Genomic DNA, 26,208 nt, shown 5'->3' on the forward strand with positions numbered 1-26,208 from the left:
AGATAATTTCTGGATTACGGACACGCACTGCACACCTACATATTGAAACATAGCTTAAAGCATTTTTGACTCACATGCGAAGCAAAAGTGAGTCTATGTACTCACCCGAGTCGTCCGTCCGTCCGGAAAACTTTAACGTTGGATATTTCTTGGACACTATTCAGTCTATCAGTACCAAATTTGGCAAGATGGTGTATGATGACAAGGCCCCAAAAAACATACATAGCATCTTGACCTTGCTTCAAGGTCAAGGTCGCAGGGGCCATAAATGTTGTCTAAATAAACAGCTATTTTTCACATTTTTCCCATTTTCTCTGAAGTTTTTGAGATTCAATACCTCACCTATATATGATATATAGGGCAAAGTAAACCCCATCTTTTGATACCAGTTTGGTTTACCTTGCTTCAAGGTCAAGGTCACAGAAGCTCTTCAAAGTTGGATTGTATACATATTTTGAAGTGACCTTGACCCTGAACTATGGAAGATAACTGTTTCAAACTTAAAAATTATGTGGGGCACATGTTATGCTTTCATCATGAGACAATTTGGTCACATATGATCAAGGTCAAGGTCACTTTGACCCTTATGAAATGTGACCAAAATAAGGTAGTGAACCACTAAAAGTGACCATATCTCATGGTAAAAAGAGCCAATGAGCACCATTGTACTTCATATGTCTTGAATTAACAGCTTTGTGTTGCATGACCTTGGATGACCTTGACCTTGGGTCAAAGTCACATGTATTTTGGTAGGAAAAATGTGTAAAGCAGTCCTTAGTGTATGTCATTGCTAGGTTTAGTTATTTGACCTTGACCCTGAAGGTCAAGGTCATGTAAAGATCAAGGTCAAGCATGTGAGTCGTATGGGCTTTGCCCTTCTTGTTAATTGATAAATAATATTGTTTTGTCCAATATTTTGGGATCATTTGTTTTGGGAAGTAATCATTGTTAACGGTATTTACTGCAAATGAAGAATTTGACCCTCTCATGGTTCTAGTTTGCCCAAACCAGTTCATTGTTACAATTACCTGGCTTCTCACATTTTAGCTCAGAAAGGTCTGCATAGATTTAGAAAATACAATGTAATGTGTTTTACATACTGAGGGTTTGTTTTTCTATAAAATAACGTTTTCAGGTAACTGTTTCTGAATCTGCTACAATAAATTGTGTTTGAAAATATTACACAAACCAGCAACTGTTGTGAAAAGTTTTGTGCATGTGTGTGAAATCTGTTTTGTCAAGTATTTCAGCTCATCTCAAGATGTACCACTTGTCATTTTAACATTTTGTTTTAAACTGTTCTCATTTGAGACAATTTCACCTTTTCCTTACTCAAGGGCGAGGCTGATCCATACACATCTAATAAGAGTATCGATGGAAAAGGTTATGAAATTACACTTGTGCACCTGAGCTGTGGGTATTATTTTTTACTTTTTGAAGAGCGCGGTCATACATCTCACTAGTGTTCTTTTTTCTTTTCTTTTCTTTTCTTTTTTTCCAGTCAAACTATCACTCAAGCGGAACGGTGAATTCCCTGTAAGGGTAAACCACGCCAATCCCATTTGGAATTTTGACAATACAAATGTTTCAACTTTAGAGATATCAACATTCCACCATTGCCATAAAGTCATATATTTTTTTAACAATCGAATGCCGATCAAGGGGCTTCTCTTTTTTTATTCATAACAAATTTGGTCATTACAATATTGTGAACGAACAATGCAAAACAGAAATCACATCATTTGCCCGTGTTTATCCATCCGTTGAACGAGCGCGGACTGTTGTCGTTTGTTTGTTAGTTAAGTTTTAAGTCCCTTTCGGCTATCGCCATTGAGACTGCTGGTCACATTATTCTGACACCAGCGAACCAGTTAAGGGTATGGGGGTCACTGCACAGTCTTGCTGTCTGCGTGAGCCATGATACTGTCTGCAATATTGTATCAGCCAGGTTTTAAGATACATAACAAGTAATTGTCAACACTTGATCTCGGAAGAACTCGCTCGTAGTCAAACAGATCACAAATCATAGTCGGTGTGTCTTCTTAGTACATCGACAACCAAAAGAAAAATGTCTATTCCATGATTTTCCGAAACCCAATCAGCTCGACATACTGTTTCCAGTTCTTGCTGACAAACCCAATTGATATCCAACTGAACCGGATCAAAAGACGGACGCGAGTCGTGACGAATGTTATCCTCCAAGTCATCACCATCAGTTTCTTCAACATCACCTTCTGTTCCGTACAAGTCTGCTTCCGTATCAGAAAGTGGAACGTCCACAGGACAGGTAACGGACCCTGCCCAAAAAAGTCTCAAAGGCGATGAACGGGCTGTGCGCAAGCGGTGCCGTTGCCATGCCTCTTTCCAAATGTCAAGCTTTTCGTTGATTTTTCCCAAGTACACATAATGAAGAGCATAAATATGGGCTGTATTTGATGGATTCAAAATTCCGTGTTCTTCCATAAAGTAGAATAGCTCGTAAAAGTAGCACAAGACACCATCATACACATCTCGCCATAGTCGCTCAATGCGTTGATTGTGCGTACTTTTACCAGCGATGACAGTTCGTCTGTTCATTCCCCTCTTTTGAATCATATATTCAGCCACTTTTATGTTTTCTTGTCCTTTGTCAGTTCTAACCCGTAATGGGGTGGTTCCACACTTGTTTTCCCCATCCTTGAAAAAGTGGAGAATCGTTTGTGACTTGTTGTTGTTTGCACAGTTCAAGAAGACAATGTACCTACTAAAACCATCGATTCCTCCTGCAATGACAAAGTGCCAACGAATCAGTTTGTGGTTGGTGTCGAGATGCCACAAATGATTTGGGGCTTGCACGTTGTAGACCCTGCGATGAAGTCGTCGACGCTTTCTTTCCTCAATCCCAAGTTGATCACAGTTATGAAGCACGTCCCGTAACTGCTGTCGTGTAACCTGATGAACAAAGGAAAAAACAGCATATTATTTAGATCAAAACCCAAAGTCTCTGAGGAGAGAGAGGAAGAAAGAGAGATAATTTTACCAATAGATGTAATATAAAAGGGCCATTTAACGCATTTTTAAAGTTAAAAATTGTTAGTATAAAGATCGCAAGTGCAATACAACGGACAGCTGTAAAACGGCCTCAAAGATTGCTTAAGTTTTGATAAATACAATTTGAGTAAAAAAAATGTATGCTCACATTAAAGCAAAAAAATACAGAATTATTATTAAATTCCCGGGCTGGTAGAACCGACGTAGATATAAGCCTGATATTAGTATAATCCGTTTGCCCTGAGCTTGCTACATATCTAATTGAAGTAAACATAAACTTGGGGTGTGTGTGTACCAGTGTGCCGTGGGTGCGGTGTACGTGTGTGCCACGGTCACAGTGTGTGTGTGTGTGTGGGTGGGTGGGTGTGTGTTCGTTTGTGTTTGAGAGAGAGAGAGGTTTGTCTTTCGCTGGGGTATGCAGTGCCTTGGCGTTGCACTTCTACTTAATTGTTATTGATTTTAATCCCTTGCCAAATTGGCTGAAAACATAGGAAAAATCACTATTACAATACAAGCTTCACAATAATTTGAATACTCGTGTACATTTGGCTAGCAGTCTAAGTTTCCACTCGCCATTTTCCAAACCCACTCGCAAATGGAGTGAAATGTCCATTTCAGAAACCCTGCTTTTGTCTTGACAAACTGGATCTGGATCTGGATCTCTAAAAGCGTCTAAGCTAGAGAGAGACAGACAGACAGAGAAAGAGAATGAACATTTTGGGATTATAGAAGGTTGAGGACCATCTTACTTACCTTTATACCACGAGTACATAGCACTTGTCTGATCATTTGTTCTCCAAGACGAGGGAATTCTGAAATTACTTTTACAACTTCTCCTTCGAGTTCAGCATCTTCAATGTCTATAAACGAGTGCACGTGTAAATTAAATTCAGACATCCTCCGATAAATCGTTCTTTCTGAGACACAAAATAAGTGAGAAATATCCATCACTTTAAATCCAGACTCGATAAGTCCCTGTAAAACATTTTTTGAAATGTGGAACTTCACCCCTGAAACTGAAAGTGAAAGGTTGTTGTTTTCTGGCTGTGAGAAGGTGATGCACTCTGTTCGCAATCTCATTACATCTTGGCTATTGTTGACACTTACAGTCCGCAGTTCAGAATCCGAAAGATGCATCACAACATCAGGGGTTATTCGTTCTTTTCTAAATTTGTCTATACACGTTTCTAAACCGAGTTTAGTTAAAATTGCAACCATATCTTCTACTCTCTTGTCGATACACCTGGCTGCCATTTTGAATTCTAAGGCCACAATTTTGTAAGACGCAATCTCATTGGCTACAATTGATCAATACGCAACGCGTTCTCTAGAAAAAAATGAGTATATAACATAATGACGAGTGTACATAACATAATGACCAATGCACACGACATAATGACAAGTGTAATAACATAATGACTAATGCACACGACATAATGACAAGTGTAATAACATAATGACCAATGCACACGACATAATGTCAAGTGTACATAACATAATGACCAATGCACATGACATAATGACGAGTGCACATAACATAATGACCAATGCACACGACATAATGACGAGTGCACATAACATAATGATGAGAGCACATAACATAATGACCAATGCACATAACATAATGACAAGTGCACATAACATAATGGCAAGTGCACATAACATAATGACCAGTGCACATCACATAATGGCAAGTGCACATCACATAATGACAAGTGCACATAACATAATGGCAAGTGCACATCACATAATGACAAGTGCACATAACATAATGACAAGTGCACATAACATAATGACAAGTGCACATAACATAATGACAAGTGCACATAACATAATGACAAGTGCACATAACATAATGACAAATGCACATAACATAATGACAAGTGCACATAACATAATGACAAGTGCACATAACATAATGACAAGTGCACATAACATAATGACAAGTGCACATAACATAATGACAAATGCACATAACATAATGACAAATGCACATAACATAATGACAAGTGCACATAACATAATGTTTTCTTCCATCACCAGGCAGTTCAGGCGTTCCATAGACCTGCGGTGCCACATAATGCAACATGAATTTGTATTTAAATAGTCTTTAGGCGATCGCTGGCCATCCCTGAGTCTGCACACGTTAAACTGAAGTGGTCCACGTGTGAACACCCTGTTGGTAACCAGTTTTCAACGCAATGAGACATAGTGTGTAAATCAACAAGCAAATGTAGCCCTCTTGGTAACCATGACAACCCCCCTCCTTCACCTCTCTCACCACCATGTTAGCTAATTATTCATATATTCTTTCGTTTAGTCAGAGATTCAAAAGGTTATAACTTTATTAGTTTTCAAATTATGTATTTATTAACTTGTTCATTCAGTTATTTATTTAGTTCTTCAGGCATTTAACAACAGTCGCCCATTATAATACACTCTTCAAAAAAAGTTAAGGATCGGTTGAAAAAACGGATCTAATTATAAAAAAAATGCCAAAAAATTAAACATCGACATAATAATTAAAAGATTAATGTGTTTGAATTAACAAATGAACAATGAGTCTTGACCTAGAATTTTGTTTGGCAGGCAGAGTTATTTCCCTTTGTGGGACTTCTCAAAAGCTTCTGCATTTTGGAAGAAAAAGGGTGTTTTTTATAGCCCCATGAAATTTGCGGAACGCATGCCAGGGCAAAAGGTTGTGATGCACGTGCTACAACAGGGTCCTGGCTATGAACATCGCTCACCAGCTTGTGTTTAAAGGTTGACACGCTGACACAATTATGCACAGTAGCAACATGCCCCCACGAAGAAAACTGAGCGATTTGGATAGAGGAAGGGCAATAGGATGGCTACAAGACGGTGTTGCTGCCAGGCAAGTGGCCCAGAGGCTTGCAGTGGCTCCCTCTGTCATCATCAGACTAAAACAGAGATTCCAAGCAACTGGAAGAGTGCAGGAGCGACAACGTTCTGGTCGGCCCAGAGTCACCACACAAAGAGAGGATCGCTTCATTCAGAGGCAGGCCATGCAACAAAGATTGGCTACGGCAAACAACATTAGGCAACGCCAACAAGCTACCACCAACACTGTTGTTAGTGGTCAGCCGATCCGAAACCGCTTACAAAACTTTGGCTTGCGTGCAAGGCGTCCAGTCTGAGGAACAACCCTGACTGCTAATCACCGAGCAGCTCGCCGAGCCTGGTGCACTCAACATGTGAGGTGGAAACGTTAGCAGTGGGCTCAGGTGTTGTTTACAGATGAGTCCCGCTTTTGCTTGGAACCTGCTGATGGTTGCATCCGAGTGTGGAGGCGTCGCGGAGAGCGCTTCGCAGAAGGCGCTGTTCTGGAACGACAGCGTTTTGGCGGAGGCTCTGTGATGGTCTGGGGAGGGATCAGCACACGTCTAAGGACACCTCTGTACCATGTAGTGGGCAACTTGACCGGTGTCCGCTACCAGAATGAGATCCTGCAACCCCTGGTCGTTCCAGCCCTCCAAGCGATCGGCCCTCGTGCGATTCTTCAGGATGACAACGCACCTCCCCATCGCTCTGCAGCTGTAAACACCTTCATCCAGCAGGCCAGGGTCAACAGGATGCTGTGGCCAGCCAACAGCCCGGATGTGAATGCCCCTGCTAAGGAGCCTTCTGTGTATTTAGATTCTTTTTGTTTTGCTTGTGTTTTTTAGTCATGCTTCTAGCTTGACTCGCATGCGACTTTCCTGGGTGGTGGCTTTCCCTTTTTGTTCTTTCACTTTTATTATCTTATTTCACTTTTGCCCCTATTTGTTCCCATTTTGCAACCACCTCTGTAGGTTCGCGTGCGGGTCTAGCTCGCTCTTTATCTTTTATTTTTCTTTTTAAGTATGAGCGTCCTGGTACGAACTTTGTTTTGTTATAATGACGTTAAATATTGTAACGAACTAATTTATAAACGAGAGTGTGGCCGGCGTTTTTCTGATTTTAATTTCATGTGCCTGTATGGCTCACGCTGGACAGCCTATGGAGTTTTTCCCCGGAGAGCACGGGACGCATGTTTTGCAACAGTAATATTGTAGTAACGCGCAGTATTTTTAGTTCACCTCTGTGGTGGATAGCCTGTATTCGTCGTCACTTACTGGGAAGCCGTTCACGGAACAAGATGTTTTAGGATAGATAGATTTTTTTGCTCTGTTCCGGGGCCCAGTGTTTTCTGCCAGCCTCCAGTTTTGTTTTAAGTTATTTTGTAGTTCAGGTTCAGTTGCTCGCCTTGAGTCTGTTTTAGATTATTGATGCTGTCAAAGGCGAGTATCCATTTCTGACTATGTTTCTTTTATTTACCGAATTCGTGTAATTTTCGTTTCGAATCTTTGTTTGTTATGACTTTCTGTCCGTTTTCTTTGTCTTCTGTCCGTTTCTGTGTCTTCTTTCCGTCTCTGTGTCTTCTGTCCGTTTCTTTGTCTTCTTTCCGTTTCTGTGTCCTACGTTTATTCTATGTAGGGTTTTTCTAACATATTTTTGTCTTGATGATTTTTTATTGATTTGCCGCCATCTTGTTTCGGCCGCCATTTTGTCGTCCATCTTTGATGTTTATGTTTTTAGGACACCTTTGATGTTTATGTTTTTAGGACACCTTTGATGTTTATGTTTTTAGGACACCTTTGATGTTTAGTTTGATGTTTCGAATTCTAAGTTTAGTTTTTTCTTTTCTATCAGTTTCCACCGCTCCGCGCTTCTCGCTTCACGCTTCTCGCTTCTCGCTCCGCGCTTCTCGCTCACCGCTCCGCACTTCTCGCTCACCGCTCCGCGCTTCTCGCTCCATGCTCCACGCTTCACACTCTACTGTTCTGCACTCTCACTCAAACTAGTCCTTTCTACTTCACATTTTAGCTTTAATTCACTTTCTAAACTTAGATTAGTTTTTCCGCCACGCTCCGATATAGGTTACTTAGCCTCTCCATAGATTTATGTTTAGCCTTTTATATATTGATATTATGAGCTGTTTCCGAATTACCATGACATCGACAAGTATTCAATAAACTTTAATTAATTTTCCAATTCTAGTGTTCGTTTTGTTTTGTGAGCGCGTCGGTTCTTTATAGCACCAAAATTACATCCTCCAGAATTTATATAAGCCATCACAGAATCTTACAGCTACTCAAGGGCAAGCACAGTGGAAACTTTGATATTTTTTGGAACATTTTGGATTGTTTTCGAGAAAGAGCTTTATGAACTTTTGTAGGCCTGTGTTTAGGGCCACTGACTTTTGAACTTCTTATCCTTACGAATCTTGTGAAGAGATCATGAACCTTTTGTCTTAAAGGAACTGTGTTTCGTATCTAGCGAACAATATTTTAATTTATTTTTGTCGGGCCCAGAGCAGAGCAACTTAGGCATTATTTTAGGTTTGTTGACCATAGCATTGCACACTTCGTACTTCGTATTTTCTTCCCCTCTAGTGAGTGACCCGAGGTGTGCCGTTTTGAATTTTGTTTCTCTATATTTCGCAAGTCTTTGTTAACCTCTACGTTTTCACTTGACTTAAAGTATGGATGAGAAATTACCTTCTCATGAGAGTGCCGAGCTATCCCCTTACACTTTGAAGGTAGAGAGGGATGAACATTTTGCTTCGGACACTGATAGTCGTAAGAATGAAGGCGACCGTGATGGCGCTCAGGGAGAGACTCTAGCTGAACCCACTCAGACCCAAGACACTTTGAATTCAGATAACTTTCCCTCTCAAGCTGAACATTCTCCTACACAGGAAGGTTTAGGAACTGAGCCCTCCCAACAGGCTGCAAGTGCAGAGCATCTCGCTCAACGAAGTAGAGAAGAAAGAGGCCCCGCCATTGTTAGGGCTAGACTTAATGCTGAGGTGAGGGAACTGTCAGACAAGTACTGGGCCATAAGCCGAGCTCATAAGAATATGATCAGCGAGTTGTGCACAGCTTTTAGGGAAACACCAGACCAAAGAAGAGCCCTTAAAGCTCATAAAATAGTCCTCTGTGAGCACCTAAACAAGCTGAATGTAGCGAACTCGAGGCTTTGTCAAGTGGCTGAAAGTGATGTAGCTATAGAAGAGGATCTGAGCGATATGCACATGCAAACGGAGACGCTCAAAGAACAATATCACAGACTCTTTCCCAAGTTAGACCCGTACGCCTCCAGCTCAGACTTGACTTCCACAGTCGCTTCTGGAGGTGCTAGAGAGGTTTCTCTAGATGCTTCTTTGGCGGTTAGCGCAGCAAGATTTAGGTCCCAGCAAATGGTCGCAGATGAAAGGGCCAGACAAGAAGAAACTCTTTTGCTTTTAGAGGAGAAGGCTTCTAGGTCTAAAGCTTTGGCGGCAGAGAAGAAGGCAGAGAAGAAGGCAGAGTTGGAAAGAGAGTTGGAAAGGTCTATAGCTTTGGCTGCTGAGAAGAAGGCAGAGATGGAAAGAGAGTTGGAAAGAGAGTGTGCTCGTTTAGAGAGAGAAGCTCAAGATGAAAGGTTAGCTTTGAAGAAAAAAGAAAAGGAAGTTAAGACTGCACTTGAGAGGGTGGAGAGAGAAGGCAAGATGCAAGAAGAGCATGACGTTTTTAAGATCCTTAAAACTGACATAGAAGACCAGCAAAGGGCTAGAGAAAGATTCATGCCCCAACTACCTCGTGACAGCCCCATTGATAGGTACCTAGGTACTCACAACCCCCTGCATGTAGGTACACACATAGAGAGCATAGGAGATGTGGCGGTAGGGTACGATAGGCACACACAGCACACACAAGATACATATAAGCCTGCGACAGCCGACACCTACGCCCGCCCGCGTCACCAGCCGGCAGCCAACACCCTCGTCTCTGGGCAACATCAGCCTGCGGCAGCCAAGTCTGGACTCCCGCCACTTCAGAAGCCCACGGAGGTCAGGGCTTATGCCCCTTCGCATCTCCAGTCGGCCGCCGAGGATATCCGCGACACTCTTCGAGGCATCTCCAGGACCCTTGCCCAACCTGTCTCCGCTTCTCACCCACTTCCAGCAGCGGTCACAGCCACGGCTCCTACCACTACGACGATGACTACAGCCACCACGATGACGACAAGAGTCGGAGGCCAATTCGCGACCTCCTTTCGGCCTCAGTTTGTCAAAGCTGAGATTCCAAGCCACGAAGATCGTCCTCGCCAGATCTACGCGCCTTCCCGTTTCCCTCACAAATCCCTCAATCCATCAGCGAGACCTTTTCCCGGGCCTTTCCCTGGTCATTTTCCTGCCATGACCTCCCGAGAGTCTCCGACCTATGTGCCAAGCTTTGCATATGGGCCTTCTGTCATGCATCCTCCCATGCAAACGCAGCAATATGACCACGCTGCTAGCTTTGCTCCTGACACTGACTATACACAGCATGGTTTTCAAGAGGCTCCGGTCACGAGCCCTTCAGACGTCTACTACGGGCAAGATGCATACCTTCCTCAGATGCAAGGCCAGCCAGCGCTCTCCGAGGGTTCTGCCCTAGCTCGTACTCTAGCTGAGGCTCTCCTGATCAACAGGTTACCGACGCAGGAGCCCACTACGTTTTCAGGAGATCCTTTGACGTACCCTCTCTGGAGGTCCTCATTCACTCTTTTGATTGAGCGGCAGGGCGTTTCTGCAGAGGAAAAGCTCCTCTACTTGGAGAAGTACTTGGACGGTCCGGCGAAGGATGCGGTCAAGGGACTCTTTCTGATCAGGGATGCCCAGGCCTATCAGCAGGCCCTTCAGACGTTGGAGGAAAGGTTCGGCAGTTCTTTCGTCGTTGCCAGAGCCTTCCGAGAGAAACTAGATGTATGGCCGGTAATCAAACCCAAAGATGGACAAGCCCTCCGCGCCTTCTCGGACTTTCTTGGACAATGCCTTGTGGCGAGCCGAGTGATAGGCCAGCTACAGAATCTGGAAGACCAAGCCTATCACAAGACACTCATGAGCAAGCTTCCAGATTGGTTGGTGAGAAACTGGGTGCGGAAAGTAAACAAGACCAAGAACGAGAAGAAACGCTACCCTACCTTTGAGGAGTTGTCAGCTTTCATCAAGACAGAGGCAGACATCCTTTGCGAGCCCCTTTTCTCCTCCAGCAAATCTGCCGCCTCTTCCACCTCACAGACCGCCAGTTCAGCAGTCCCCAAGAAAACATCGTACAGTACGGATTGTTCTACTACATCTGCATGTCAAGAGTGTGACAGATGTCAGCACCACGCTAAAACTGTCCTGAGTACGAACTGCGACGAAGTCTGTCCCTTCTGTACCGTTCGTTTTCCGACCAGCTCTTCTTCTCATCCTCTACTCAGATGCCAGAGGTTCGATGAGATTCCCGTTGAGGACAGGAAACACTTCATGTACGAAACGTCCTTGTGCTTCTCCTGTGCCAGAAAGACTGACCATAGAAGTGTAGACTGCACTACCAGGGCGATATGTGACAAGTGCCAAGGCCCACATCTCACTATGCTGCATGGAGCGCCTAGCTACAGGAAGAAGATTCCCAATCAGCAACGGAATGCCCGGGGACCGCCAGATTCTTCAAGGTTTGTCTGTATCAGTCAAGATGCCCGTGTTTCTGCCTCTGGATCAGCATTCGCGACGACCAACAAGTCAGACAGACCAGTCAGAGCTACCATGATTGTTCCGGTCAGAGTTTCGACGAAAGAGAATCCCACGGTAGAGCATACGACATACGCGCTGCTTGACACCATGTCTTGCATCTCCTTCGTTACTGAATCTTTGAGTGACAAGCTGAACACTCATTCTGAGCCAGCGTCATTGAGGCTGAACACTATGACTTCTCAGAACACTCATATCGAATGTCAGAGAGTGACCGGATTGTGTGTCAAGGCCCTCAACTCCAATGTTTCCCACAACATGAAAACGCTCTACACGACGGACCATCTCACCAATGACACTGAGAACATACCAACATCAGAGACCGCTCGTAACATCAAGCATTTGAGTCATATTGCCAGCGAGATTCCCCCGTTGCTCGAAGGCTGCACTCCCGGGTTGTTGATTGGCTACGATCATGCAGAGCTATTCATGCCAGAGAGAGTCATCAAGGGAGACCCATACGCCGTTCTCACACCGTTGGGTTGGACGATACTGGGACAAGTGTCGCCAAAACAGTCTGTCCATGACGTGATGCACGTGTCTCTGACAGAACATTGTCCCAGCGAGTACGAAGGTGAATCAGTCGCTTCCGTATATCGCACGACACTCGCCGAACCCAGAATCTCCGACCCCCTCCATGTCATGGAAAGAACGAAGAAGACCACGACGAAGAAGACCAGTACGAAGAAGACCACAACGAAGAAGACCACGACGAAGAAGACCAGTACCAGAAGACCAGTACGAAGAAGACCACAACGAAGAAGACCACAACGAAGAAGAAAGTGGCTTCTTCCCCAACGTAACGTTGCTGTCGGAGATGTCGTCGTGCTACGTGACGAAGCCGTATGCAGAGCAGATTGGCCTCTTGGACTCGTGACGGAGGTTCGCCCCAGCGACGATGGACTCGTGCGAACCTGCAAGCTCAAGACTGTCAAGGTCACCTCGAAGACGAGCCATTCCACTTTCTACTACTGGCGCCCCATCGCTAAGCTGACCGTGCTGGTGAAGGCAGACCCGGACACTCAATGACTTTCCCAGTGAACTGTTTACTGTTTTCGACAGACCGTTTGTGCATGTTTGGTCTGACGTAATCCGTTCGCCTTTTTTGACAGGTGGCGCTGTTTTGATTTGGGGAGAAAATTTCGTCTTAATGCAAATATTTTTTGTGACTTTGTGGTTTCTCTCCATTTGTATATATGTTTTTGGTTCCGCATTTTGGAACGAAAGCTCTTGACAGAGGCAAGCGCTTAATGAATCGGTTTTGTTTAGTCCTTCCCGCGTGCGGATGCCTGTGCTTATGATTAAGACGACTGAAGATGTTTTTCTTTTGTATTCTTTTGTAGGTTGCGACTACAGTCTTTCATACTGAGTTGCGGGTTATGTAAAGGTGTAAGAATAATGTTGACACGATATGTTGACAGTGACGGACTGACGAAATATGATGTTACATTTGTTGAAAGAACACGTGTGATTTTTAGATTGAGACTCATAGAGAGTGCGTTTCGAACAGCTACGTTTTGGATAATGCCAAAAGGATTCTGTAACGTTTCGGATTTTTGTATTTTGAACCACGTATGAGAGTGCGTTTTGAACAGCTACGTTTTGGATAATGCCAAAAGGATTCTGTAATGTCTCGGATTTTGTTTTTGAACCACGTATGTATTCGATGATTTTTGTTGATATTTTTTATGTTGACTTTTGTAAAGACTAAGATGTCTTCGAGGGGGGAATGTGAATGCCCCTGCTAAGGAGCCTTCTGTGTATTTAGATTCTTTTTGTTTTGCTTGTGTTTTTTAGTCATGCTTTTCGCTTGACTCGCATGCGACTTTCCGTGGTGGTGGCTTTCCCTTTTTGTTCTTTCACTTTTATTATCTTATTTCACTTTTGCCCCTATTTGTTCCCATTTTGCAACCACCTCTGTAGGTTCGCGTGCGGGTCTAGCTCGCTCTTTATCTTTTATTTTTCTTTTTAAGTATGAGCGTCCTGGTACGAACTTTGTTTTGTTATAATGACGTTAAATATTGTAACGAACTAATTTATAAACGAGAGTGTGGCCGGCGTTTTTCTGATTTTAATTTCATGTGCCTGTATGGCTCACGCTGGACAGCCTATGGAGTTTTTCCCCGGAGAGCACGGGACGCATGTTTTGCAACAGTAATATTGTAGTAACGCGCAGTATTTTTAGTTCACCTCTGTGGTGGATAGCCTGTATTCGTCGTCACTTACTGGGAAGCCGTTCACGGAACAAGATGTTTTAGGATAGATAGATTTTTTTGCTCTGTTCCGGGGCCCAGTGTTTTCTGCCAGCCTCCAGTTTTGTTTTAAGTTATTTTGTAGTTCAGGTTCAGTTGCTCGCCTTGAGTCTGTTTTAGATTATTGATGCTGTCAAAGGCGAGTATCCATTTCTGACTATGTTTCTTTTATTTACCGAATTCGTGTAATTTTCGTTTCGAATCTTTGTTTGTTATGACTTTCTGTCCGTTTTCTTTGTCTTCTGTCCGTTTCTGTGTCTTCTTTCCGTCTCTGTGTCTTCTGTCCGTTTCTTTGTCTTCTTTCCGTTTCTGTGTCCTACGTTTATTCTATGTAGGGTTTTTCTAACATATTTTTGTCTTGATGATTTTTTATTGATTTGCCGCCATCTTGTTTCGGCCGCCATTTTGTCGTCCATCTTTGATGTTTATGTTTTTAGGACACCTTTGATGTTTATGTTTTTAGGACACCTTTGATGTTTATGTTTTTAGGACACCTTTGATGTTTAGTTTGATGTTTCGAATTCTAAGTTTAGTTTTTTCTTTTCTATCAGTTTCCACCGCTCCGCGCTTCTCGCTCCACGCTCCGCGCTTCTCGCTCACCGCTCCGCGCTTCTCGCTTCACGCTTCTCGCTTCTCACTCCGCGCTTCTCGCTCCATGCTCCACGCTTCACACTCTACTGTTCTGCACTCTCACTCAAACTAGTCCTTTCTACTTCACATTTTAGCTTTAATTCACTTTCTAAACTTAGATTAGTTTTTCCGCCACGCTCCGATATAGGTTACTTAGCCTCTCCATAGATTTATGTTTAGCCTTTTATATATTGATATTATGAGCTGTTTCCGAATTACCATGACATCGACAAGTATTCAATAAACTTTAATTAATTTTCCAATTCTAGTGTTCGTTTTGTTTTGTGAGCGCGTCGGTTCTTTATAGCACCAAAATTACATCCTCCAGAATTTATATAAGCCATCACAGAATCTTACAGCTACTCAAGGGCAAGCACACCGGACCTGAACCCCATAGAGCACATGTGGGACGAGATTTGTCGTCGGGTACAGCAACATAACCCTCCTCCTGCCAATCTGGGTCAACTGCTGCAATGGCTCCAGCAGGAGTGGAATGGAGTTCCCAGAGCATTCATATGCAACCTGATCCAAGCCATGCGCCAACGATGTGTTGAATGCCTGGCACACAACGGAGGACACACGCGTTATTGACACTGATTCACATTGTTGTGAATTCCATTTTCGAGGGTTGTCACGTTTGACACACTCTAGCTAAATTGTCGCTGCCGCGTTCGATCTTTGCTTTGTTTGTCATTACTCCTTGGTTGTTCAATTATATAATGTTTAAAATATGAAAGAATTCGGTCTTGTCTGTTTTGTGTGGCTTGCTTGTAAATAAGTGATCCTTAACTTTTGTTGAAGAGTGTATATGAATAAAAAGCAGGTTCATATAAAACCAACGAAATTCCGTGTAAACGAAGGCAACAACTTCCAAAATCTTCATTCTAATCCCCATTTTGAGGGGCGGGGATGTAGCTCAGTCGGTAGCGCGCTGGATTTGTATCCAGTTGGCCGCTGTCAGCGTGAGTTCGTCCCCACGTTCGGCGAGAGATTTATTTCTCAGAGTCAACTTTGTGTGCAGACTCTCCTCGGTGTCCGAACACCCCCCCCCCCCCCCCCCCCACAAGACCACGTGGGCACGAAAAAGATCCTGTAATCCATGTCAGAGTTCGGTGGGTTATAGAAACACGAAAATACCCAGCATGCTTCCTCCGAAAGCGGCGTATGGCTGCCTAAATGGCGGGATAAAAACGGTCATGCACGTAAAAGCCGTGGGAGTTTCAGCCCGTGAACGAAAAAAAAAAAAAATCCCCATTTTGAAATACAGCAACAACAGCTTTCCAGAACTATAACACGATCGTATCTGTTATTTGTGTGCATGTCTGTCTAGTGTTTTGTCCCTCAACACAACATATTAACTCTACCTGTCCCTGGATAGGACAATTGGTCCTAAGAGGTGCTGGAAAGCGAGAGTGTATGTGAAACGTTTTGATGGCTAGCTACACAAGAATCAACAAGTCGCGAAAGGCGAAATTACTACATTTAGTCAAGCTGTCGAACTCACGGAATAAAACTGAACGCACTGTATTTTTTTTACCAAGACAGTACAGCTTCGTCAATCCCCGCGAGAAGGAAATCGCTCACCTCCCACGTGCAAAACGCAGTGAAATTGACACGCCATAATAGCGCGGTAGCGTATTGTGCTAAGCAAGAAAGCGCGCTTTTCTGTATTCGTGTTAACTTTCTGAGCTTGTTTTGAATACAACCTATCATATATATGTTTTTAGAATCAAGAAACAATAAAGAATAAGATGAAATCATTTTTGGATCGAGTCCTTAAATTTTAATCGTAAGACTAATTAATCTAATTTTGCTAATTGTGATCATATTTTAAGAGTAAACATGACATATGTATATATTTTTAGATTCAGAATGTGATGAAGAATACGATGCAATCAATTTTAAATCTGTTTGTGAAAAATCGGTTTTAATGACAACCTCATTAATTAATTGTTAAGCCTCCAAGCTGAAATGCAATACTAAAGTCCGGGCTTCGTCGAAGATTACTTGACCAAAATTTCAACCAATTTGGTTTAAAAATGAGAGCATGACAGTGCCGCCTCAACTTTCACGAAAAGCCGGATATGACGTCGTCAAAGACATTTATCAAAAAAATAAAAATAAATATCTGGAGATGCTATACTCAGGATCTCTCATGTCAAGTTTCATAAAGATCGGTCCAGTAGTTTTCTCTGAATCGTTCTACAACACACACACACACACACACACACACACACACACACACACACACACACACACACACACACACACACATACACCACGACCCTCGTCTCGATTCCCCTCTCTACGTTAAAACATTTAGTCAAAACTTGACTAAATGTAAAAACGATTCGTTGATACCGAAAGGTCGTCTGCACTTGTCTGTTACAGCCATGAAAAGTCGATCGTACTGACAGCTGCGCGGCCGCCATTTTTCTTGCGTAGCGAGCACATCCAAGGCATGCTCGCCTACTCTCGCCAAATCCTAGCGTTCTTCGCGGCAAAAACTGATTGCCCAAGAAACGCTACTTATCAATGAGAATGGCGGCTTCCAGAACCTAGAACCCAGAACCCACCCCACCCACTCATAGATCCAGCTCTGGTATCGATTTAATTCAGATGTAGAATGTTTGGCTCAGTTGAGCGGTTCTCGGCTCCTCAGCGACAGGAACCAAGCAGGAAACTTTGATATCGCGCTTCCCGATTGGGTAAGGTCTAGCCGGAAAACTACGAATGCGAACGGACAATCCCGACACTGTGCGAGTCAGCTGACAGTCTTTGCTTGATCGTTGAAAGTCGTTGATCGTTTGTCTGATCGTTAGCGCGCTGTTCACATGGGCTGCGATTTTCAACTGACTTGGTTCTGACTTAGATCGCTTGAAAGTTGGCGGAAATTCAGTTGTATGTCTGCCATGTGCATGGTACTTAACAGTCCTGTTGTGGTTCCTACTCACCTTATGCTGCAGAAGAAAGCGTAGACCCCGGCGTAGGGTGCTGTGAAGATACCGGTCCCCAAGTTGTACCCGCCAGAAAGGTTGGTGACGATTTTGTCGAATCGGATGATGCCACGTATTCCCATGTTCAGTCTCCCTTGAGTTACTTGGTCGAAGGTAACGCTGAAGGCCGCTACAAAGACACACGATGTAGAGTATAAAGTCACCTGTCTGAGTTTAAAGATATAGTGTCCTTACTTACTTACTTACTGCCTTTCACGCCTGGTGGCGTGTTGGGCAGCGATATAGTGTCCACGCCGCCATTTTTGGAGAGTTTTCTGTCGAATTCGGCCGATTTGAAGATTTTTGAGAATCTGGGGTACCTTAATTAAGACGCACCTGGCCCAGTTTGCTCAATAAAGCACCACAAGTATGCTAAATAATTAAATCAAAATGAGTAAATTGGCGACTGCTCTCTACCATTTGAAGATTAAAATTGGCCGTCATAGACTGGTTTTCGTCGCGAGCGTGCCGTTTGCATGACGACTCAACACAATGGCAGATGGGATGGCCGCTTAGTGAGAACAAGCCCACAAGTTTCTGAAAGAAATCGACTCAATGTGGTTCAGATAGCAGCAGACTGACTGGGAACGACACAGAATCACGAGAAAGTCATGCTCGACGCACACAATGCAAAGTTATCAACAGCAAGCAGCCGGAAAGTTGGATTCAACTGCATGAGTGTTACCGTTGGCGTTGTGTGCGACGTAGTTCTATCCTGCTGCCGGGATTTGTAAGTAAAGCAAGTGTTGTCGGGTAGACTTTGGACAGACCTAGACAAATGTTGTTGCTTTTTTGTCTGTGTGTCTGCTGGTGTGTTGTGCGAATGAAGAATCCATCAAGCGAGCGCACGAACGTGTATTGTGCAGGGTCGATTGTGTCCAGTTTTGGTTTGAACACGGACCACAGGCGGAAGGTATCGTCCACTAGACTACTACTATCACAGAAAGACTACAAGGTACGTCACTCACCTTCGAGTCTTCTGTGTGCTTGGAGTCGCTTCCTGGGGAAACATATTGTTCAAGACGGTTTGCCTCTTCCTACAGTCTGTGTAAGGTCAAATAAATACAGTTGAATGATTGTTTGAACTGTATGTACCTTTAATTTTCAGCTTCCGTCCGCTGCAGGTTGTTATTAACCATCATTTGGACGAATCTTTGTTTGCGAGCCGCTAACTTCCACTTGGCGTCAAACTCATGCATCCGCACCGAATATGCATACCAGCGCTCATTGGTCTAAAACATATGTAAATATTGTGCAACAACCACGAGAAAATAATCATCGAATATCATGTTATTAACCAATGAGCGCTGGTATGCATATTCTATTGTAGTCTTTCTGTGATAGTAGTAGTCCAGTGGACGATACCTTCGCCTGTGATCTCACCACGTATCAACGTACATCCGATGGCGATGCTCAGGACCTACAGATAGGCGACGCTTTGGCGATTGAGGCTTCGTCTTCAGCTCTAACACGCACGCAGACAGTCAGGCAGGTCTAATCTGCACCAGCGGTGTTGGAAGGTTTTGATTTAGAAACACTCGAATGTTACTTCGACGAGATAAACGAACCAAAAGTCAAAAGTGTGCCCCAAATTCGGAAAGTATTCTTTCAAAACGGCACTGTAAAAACCATCAACATCATTGTGAGAAAATTAACAATACAAACACAACCAGTTCCCCTGTGGAACATTTCGGGTGGACTTTCCCACGACCTGACCTACAAAAATCCTCCGTGTTCGTTCGCGCTTTGCATTCAATCTGTGTTAGTGCGCGTGTGTGTTTGTGTGTTTAGCTTTCGTTGGTATGTGCTGTTTGGTTCAAAATAAGTTTATCTTTTTTTATTGAAAGATTCAGAAACGTTGGTTAATACTTTGTTGAATGCATTCAGAAAAGACACGAAACGCATTGAATCTATTTTCTGCGCGCATGCGTGTGTATGGTATGTGTAAAAGGGCAATTGTGTTTTTCAGTCTTGTTTTGTGCCTGTTATTTCGTCCCCCAAAACTCATTTCTGTCTTTCTATGCCTATGCTGTGAGACATAATCGCTATTACGAGTTAGTCGTGTGACAGAGTTTTCTTGCACACTCGACTGCTGCTGTCTCACTTCGGCTACGCCGTCGGGAGACATCTACAGTCTCGTGTGCAAGAAAACTCTGTCACACGACTAACTCGTAATAGCGGGTAATGTCAAAGTTTGGAAACAGTATTTTTCTTCTTCATGGTTATAAAAAAAAACTGCAGCACCTGTGTTCAATTTGTGAAAATGCATTATTACTACAGTGGCACCCCCCTTTTACGACCTCAAACAATCTGAGAAAATCGAGTCTAAAAAAGGAACGAGTCTTAAAATGGGGGTAATTTTACAGACATTATGAACAGAAAATGGGAGAAAACAAGGTCTTAAAAAGGAGGGAGTTTTAAATTGGGGGGTCATAGAAGGGAGGTTCCACTGCATTAATCATGCCATGGAAATCATGGTGATTTTACAGATAAATACAATGACAATTAAAAGCAATTTGCAGCCCAGTGTCTTAGTATCTGATTATCTTCTGTCTATTTTTATCATGGCACCTTTGCTACAGAAATGCATGGTTACATCTTGACCAAAAATCAATTATTATCAATAAACTGAACAATATGCGTACACAAAAACATACTCAATTGTCAAGAACAGTGTCAATTTTATTCCATGTAGATCTCGAATCCACAGGCACACATCCTCTCTGCACAGTTCAAAGGTGCTACACTGAAACTAGTCTTGGAATTCTGCATTTCAACATATAAAAGATGTGAATAACCCCCACCCATGATTGGTATTACTTCTTCAGGGTATATGCCATATGGCTTGGCTTGCATCCATGTCATCGAGCACTTTTCAACACCTGTATATTTGTTCTGCACAAGTTTTACTAGACCTGTCAATTCAACGCATTAATCAATATACTTTCAGGACTCTTCCCCAGACTTTATTGTTCATGTCAGCTGTTTCCATGCACAAATAGTCACCCTGTATGTACCTTTCGCTTGATATGTGGACTGGGTGGCCGAGTGGTAACGCACTTGCGCTCGGAAGCGAGAGGTTGCGAGTTCGACCCTGGGTCAGGGCGTTAGCAATTTTCTCCCCCCTTCCTAACCTAGGTGGTGGGTTCAAGTGCTAGTCTTTCGGATGAGACGAAAAACCGAGGTCCCTTCGTGTACACTACATTGGGGTGTGCACGTTAAAGATCCCACGATTGACAAAAGGTATAAAAATGTCCACCAAAATACCCGTGTGACTTGGAATAATAGGCCGTGAAAAGTAGGATATGCGCCGAAATGGCTGCGATCTGCTGGCCGATGTGAATGCGTGATGTATTGTGTAAAAAAATTCCATCTCACACGGCATAAATAAATCCCTGCGCCTTGAATATGTGCGCGATATAAATTGCATACAAAAAAAAATAAAAAAATAAATAAATAAATCCCTGCGCTTAGAACTGTACCCACGGAATACGCGCGATATAAGCCTCATATTGATTGATTGATATGCAAGTGTCTAAACAGAAAGAAAAACCACTAAAAGCCAAACACAAAAATTCATTAAGTGAGAAAAAACCAAAATGAATAGTCATTCTGTCAGTCATTGATACTGATCCAAGCCATCGATGTGACGAAGAAAGGAGCACGTTTTTTTTAGAAAGCTAAAATCTTTCAGAGGGAAATGGTGTTATCAATCACTGGTCGTTTCATATGCTCCCTGTAAATCACTGAAAGCAGACCTCTTCAACTTCAGAAGACCCTCCCTCATCTTCTTTTTTGAGGGGCTATCCAGAGATACTCCAGTGCCGAGAGTATGAAATAAATATTATAGCTGTCTGTCAGCGTTCCCTAGAATGAAAATGTCTACACGGTGCAGAACTGTGCACATAATAAAAAAAAACCACGCACACAACATATGTTCAAACACTGATCCAAATGTTGGGGGTGGACGTTTACTAGGTACTAACGGCGCTTACAAGGTAGTTTACAGTATATATAAAAAAAAAAAGCAAAAAGCGGTATACAGTATTTGTATTTTTGACCAAATCATGACATTTTACACAGATTGAGACAGTCAGTGTTCCTCAAGGTGAACAAGGACTGTCAAAGTCTGTGTAAAATGTCATATTTCGGTCAAAAATACAAATAACATTTATGTATCGATTGGTTCTGGTTAGAATTCCTTTTAGTTATTTTTGTAATGCACAAACATGCACTTTTTTGTAGTCTCAGCTGGCCGCCTAATATGGAATGTAACAGAGCATGTGTAAACCAACCCACACAGAAACGCACTTTGTTTAACACCACAATGTACTTCAATACAGGCAACAAGGAAGAAAGTCAGTGTACTGGCCAGTTGGATCTATAATGTCCTTCCTATGACCCATACACAGCAACTGCACATGGCGACTCTTACACCTTCATCCGAATAGCCAATATCTTTCCTCAATATAAGCTGTCTGAATGATGCGTATCGTTTGGCTTTATTGATCTTTCCCTCCTCTTCTTCTTCCAGGAACAGGGCATCTTCAATCTCTTCTTTGTGTGTGGGCCAGTGGGAGCCTGCTGTCACCAAGCACCAGTGCCTTGAAGTCCTGGAGCATAAACAGAAAATCACCCATCAGTGAAGACACTTGATTCAGATTCAAACTTCGAAAAGGGTTGAAAAACATGAACCAAATGCAAGAAAAAGTATGGGATATACCTGTGGGCATTGTCTTTCCAGATTGTTAGCATTCTGACACTAGGACAAGTGTGAAAATGTGTTCTAAGTTTACCCTTGCATTGTACAGTGAAACCCAAACCCCCCCCCCCCTTTTTAAAAAAACACAACTTGTGTCTTAAAAGACACTACTTTCTCAGATTTCTGTTTATAACCTCTATTCTAAGAAATTCTGCTTTTCTTTAAAGGCACAGTAAGCCTCCCGTAAACCATCACAGATACTGTCAGGCTTTTACACACAGTACAAACACCCTTTCATTTGAACGCTCACCGAACGGGAACATCGTAGGTGCCCTACGTAAAGAACGAGCAATTTTCAAAGAATTAATTTTTCGGATTGTCTCAATCACAATCGGACCGTGGTGCGTTTTAGCGCTGGGCCTAACTTTTAAAATCTAAATAATAAATTTACAGCTTGTTACACAAACATTCTTAAATCATAAAAGAATTCTTTTTTCATCAAGACAAGATCAGTACAATTCGAAGTTTTGAAAGTTTGAAAAAAGAAAAGTCCGGAAGCAGGGTCACAGAAGGTCGTGGTTCTCGTAGCAGACGACGGTTTATGACGTCGCCAGTTCCTCTGAACAGTCAGAAGCCATCGCTAGAGTTCTTGTGAACCACAGCCGTTTGTTTCGTAATAACGTGCTATTGCAGATAAGCTCACAGCGAACCGCATTCAAATTACAAACTGACGACTGCATTGTGAAAAGGGGAAACTGGATCACACGGGTTCACGATGGCTCAGGGGTAAGATAAACCACGCAAAAATATATTATTTGAAAATTGCTCGCTCTTCAAGTTACGGAGGGCACATAGGATGTTCTCAAGCGGTGAGTGTTTAAATGAAAGGGTGTTTGTGCTGTGTGTAAAAGCCTGACAGTATCTGTGATGGTTTACGGGAGGCATACTGTGCCTGTAACGTTGTCTGACAGGAAATAAAGCTTTCAGTATGACAGTCAGTATCAGTGTACAAGTTGCTCTCAGCAGGACTGCAAAGGAATCGATGATGCGTGTCAAAAAGCCCTGTAGCACTCAAAATGATTCGCCTTGACGAAGATCATACTCGTACTTTAGAAGCAGTACTCAGTCAGATTATCTTGGACATGTGTGTTGCCTGTTGGTGATCCTTTCAAATATATGTCTCTAAAGTTGCGCTTTTACCTATACTGTTCAAAAAAAGAAACGCATAGTTGCTACTTGCCAAATTTGTTTTATTTTTCGAAAAAATTAACAGAAAATCCAATATTTAGATTATTTGTTTGAAATGTGGTATGGACACAGTTGAATGCACACACAGTTCATTTGCATCTTCAAATCAATCAGTCAATCAATACGATTGGGTGCCGAGGCTGTCAAGTCAGTAGGGGGTGTGACTGCCTTGAGCAGCAACAACTGCCCGGCACCTTCTGGGAATGGACTGGATCAGATGCCGGATATCTTGCTGTGGGATGGTGTCCCACTCCTCCTGAAGTGCCTGCAATAGATTGCGGTGATTTGCCGGCGCTTCTTCTCGCCTGCGCACACGTCTGTCCAATTCATCCCAGAGGTGTTCTATCGGGTTCATGTCTGGCGACATGGATGGCCAGGGAAGCACCTGGACATGGTGGTCGGTGAGGAACTGGGTGGTGAGTCGTGCTGTGTGCGGGCGAGCGTTGTCCTGCTGGAATATGGCATCCTGGTCAGCCAGAAGAGGAAGGGCGTGTGGGCGCAGAATTTCCTCCACGTATCGCTGGGCAGTTATGCGCCCTTGGACGTGCACCAGGGTGCTCCTTCCAGCGGTATTGATCGCCCCCCACACCATGACGCCTCCACCACCATGAACGGGTGCCTCATCCACACAGTTGGGCGCGTAACGTTCGTTTACTCTCCGGTAGACCCTCCTCCGACCATCATGTCGCTGGAGCAGGGAGTAGGACTCGTCGCTAAACCACACGTGTCTCCAGTGATTCCAGACGGTCCAGCGAAGGTGCTGGTTGCCCCACTGCACTCGGTTCTGGCGATGGCGGCGGGTGAGGACAGCTCCTCTGTGAGGTCTGCGAGCTCTCAAACCAGCTTCATGCAGGCGGTTCCGCACGGTCTGGTCCGATAATCGGTGTGGCCCGGGGAGAGCCTGGACAGAAGATGAGGCCGACAGGAAACGATTCCGGAGGTGGCGGAACCGTATGAAGCGGTCGTGAGCAGCAGTTGTCGCCCTTGGTCTTCCCGCTCGTGGCAAGTCAGCAACGGAGCCAGTGGCTTGAAACCTGACCCACAGTCTACTGATGGTGCTCTGGGACACGTGGAAGTGCCTGGCGATTGCACTTTGACTTTGGCCTGCTTGTAAACGACCCAATGCAATTTGGCGGTCTTCTCTGCTCAATCGGGCCATCTTTCGTCGCTGAATTGTCGTCTGATTTCTTTGTGGCGAACAATCCGCTTTTATGGGTTTTGGAAGACATGGTGAGAGCTCAATATTCCCCGAGTTTCACGAGATTACACTGAAGCATGACGAGTGGTCATGCCAAATGAGCAATTTTGACATTGTAGCCACTGATAACGCATGCGTCACGTGCAGAGCTCACTTGTGGCAATGGACGAAAGGTCGACGACCAGATAAACATTTTCTGCAGTTTGGTGGATATCCTTGTAGCCATATAACTAAATTAACCAAATATTACAAGCTATGCGTTTCTTCTTTTGAACAGTATATGCATTTGTTTAAAATTACGTTCATGTCACTGATCGAACACAGGGAACAGTAAACGTGCGAGAGTTCGAAGCAAAGCATGCATTCACTTTGTTTCAGAAAAATAGAGAGCTCTAAAAATCATGTCTATTCTCATAATAGTAACACAAAAGAGAAGAAATTAGACTTATACCTCTGAACAATGTCGAGGAAATCAGTGTTTTGTGCATTTGTTGTGTGTGTGTGTGTGTGTGTGTGTGTGTGTTTGTGTGTGTGTGTGTGACTTGTATCACTGTGTGTGTGTGTCACTGTGTGCATGAATGTGACTGTGTGTGTGTGTGTGTGTGTGTGTGTGTGTGTGTGTGTGTGTGTGTGTGTGTGTGTGTGTATGTGTCACTGTGTGCATGAGTGTGACTATGTGTGTGTGTGTGTGTGTGTGTGTGTGTGTGTGTGTGTGTGTGTGTGTGTGTGTGTGTGTATTATGCTTGTGATATATATATTTGTATTTTTGTATACAGGTGAAAAAAAGTACAATTGTTGTGTGTGTGTGTGAACGTTGTGTGCCAGCTGTCAAACTCAAGTGAGCTTTTCCTGATTATGATTAAAGTTTGCTATAAATAACTCATTAGCTGTAAAGGAGATTGATTAATATACACTGAGCACAAAAAAAGTTAAGGATATTTTTTCAGTGGTATAGCCCAGATGTTAAACAGCAGTTTTTTGGTCAGAAATACACGTGTATTTGAAGATCAGTCTTTCTTCTGCTCAAAAATGTGTTTCTGGAATCTGAGTAATATTTGGGTATGACGTCACAGGCCCGTGACCACGCCTACCCTAAAAAAACTGTCTTTTTTGACGGCATGATTCACTTTCAACCATCGAAACAGTGACTTAAACTTTATGCTATTTTACATTATTTACATCCGAAAGTTTATTTGGTGTCTTACCAAACAGTTCATACACATTTCGTTCAAATTCGTCGCGCAGTCAGGCTGATCTAGCGTGTAAAAGAGAGCGACCACAATCCTGAAAAACAGCAAAAGATCCAGGGGTTTTGTGGTGTTTTTGCTTGGTAGCTGCAGTTGATATGCAATAAATCTAAAACTACAAATAGCAGTCTCCCCAAATTTCACAGAACGATGACAAAGACCCTCATCTGGATTCGTGCTTGTACTTGGAGCAAACAGAACCCGAGAATTGACGTTGTAACGGTTTTCCGTTAAAAATGTGTAAAAGCCTGACAGTATCTGTGATGGTTTACGGGAGGCTTACTGTGCCTTTAACTAAAGCTGGAAAATGTAACACTTACCTTG

The 26,208-nt window shown here is 43.3% G+C and overlaps 2 protein-coding genes across 2 annotated transcripts in view; both read right to left on the minus strand.

Moving 5' to 3' along the window:
• Positions 1-26,208, minus strand: part of LOC138948424 (complement C1q-like protein 3) — a 51,173-nt gene that overhangs the window by 20,252 nt on the left and 4,713 nt on the right. The window contains exon 2 of the mRNA XM_070319960.1: positions 17,448-17,619. Within this exon, the coding sequence (XP_070176061.1) occupies positions 17,448-17,619 (172 nt within the window). The remainder of the gene's footprint in view (positions 1-17,447; positions 17,620-26,208) is intronic.
• LOC138948283 (uncharacterized) lies at positions 662-2,958 on the minus strand (the record flags this gene model as incomplete). Its single annotated transcript, XM_070319797.1, has 1 exon — positions 662-2,958. A coding segment is annotated over one exon (942 nt), but the record flags the coding sequence as incomplete, so codon positions are not given.

This window comes from Littorina saxatilis, linkage group LG15, assembly GCF_037325665.1.
Source record: "Littorina saxatilis isolate snail1 linkage group LG15, US_GU_Lsax_2.0, whole genome shotgun sequence".
Classification (NCBI taxonomy): domain Eukaryota; kingdom Metazoa; phylum Mollusca; class Gastropoda; order Littorinimorpha; family Littorinidae; genus Littorina; species Littorina saxatilis.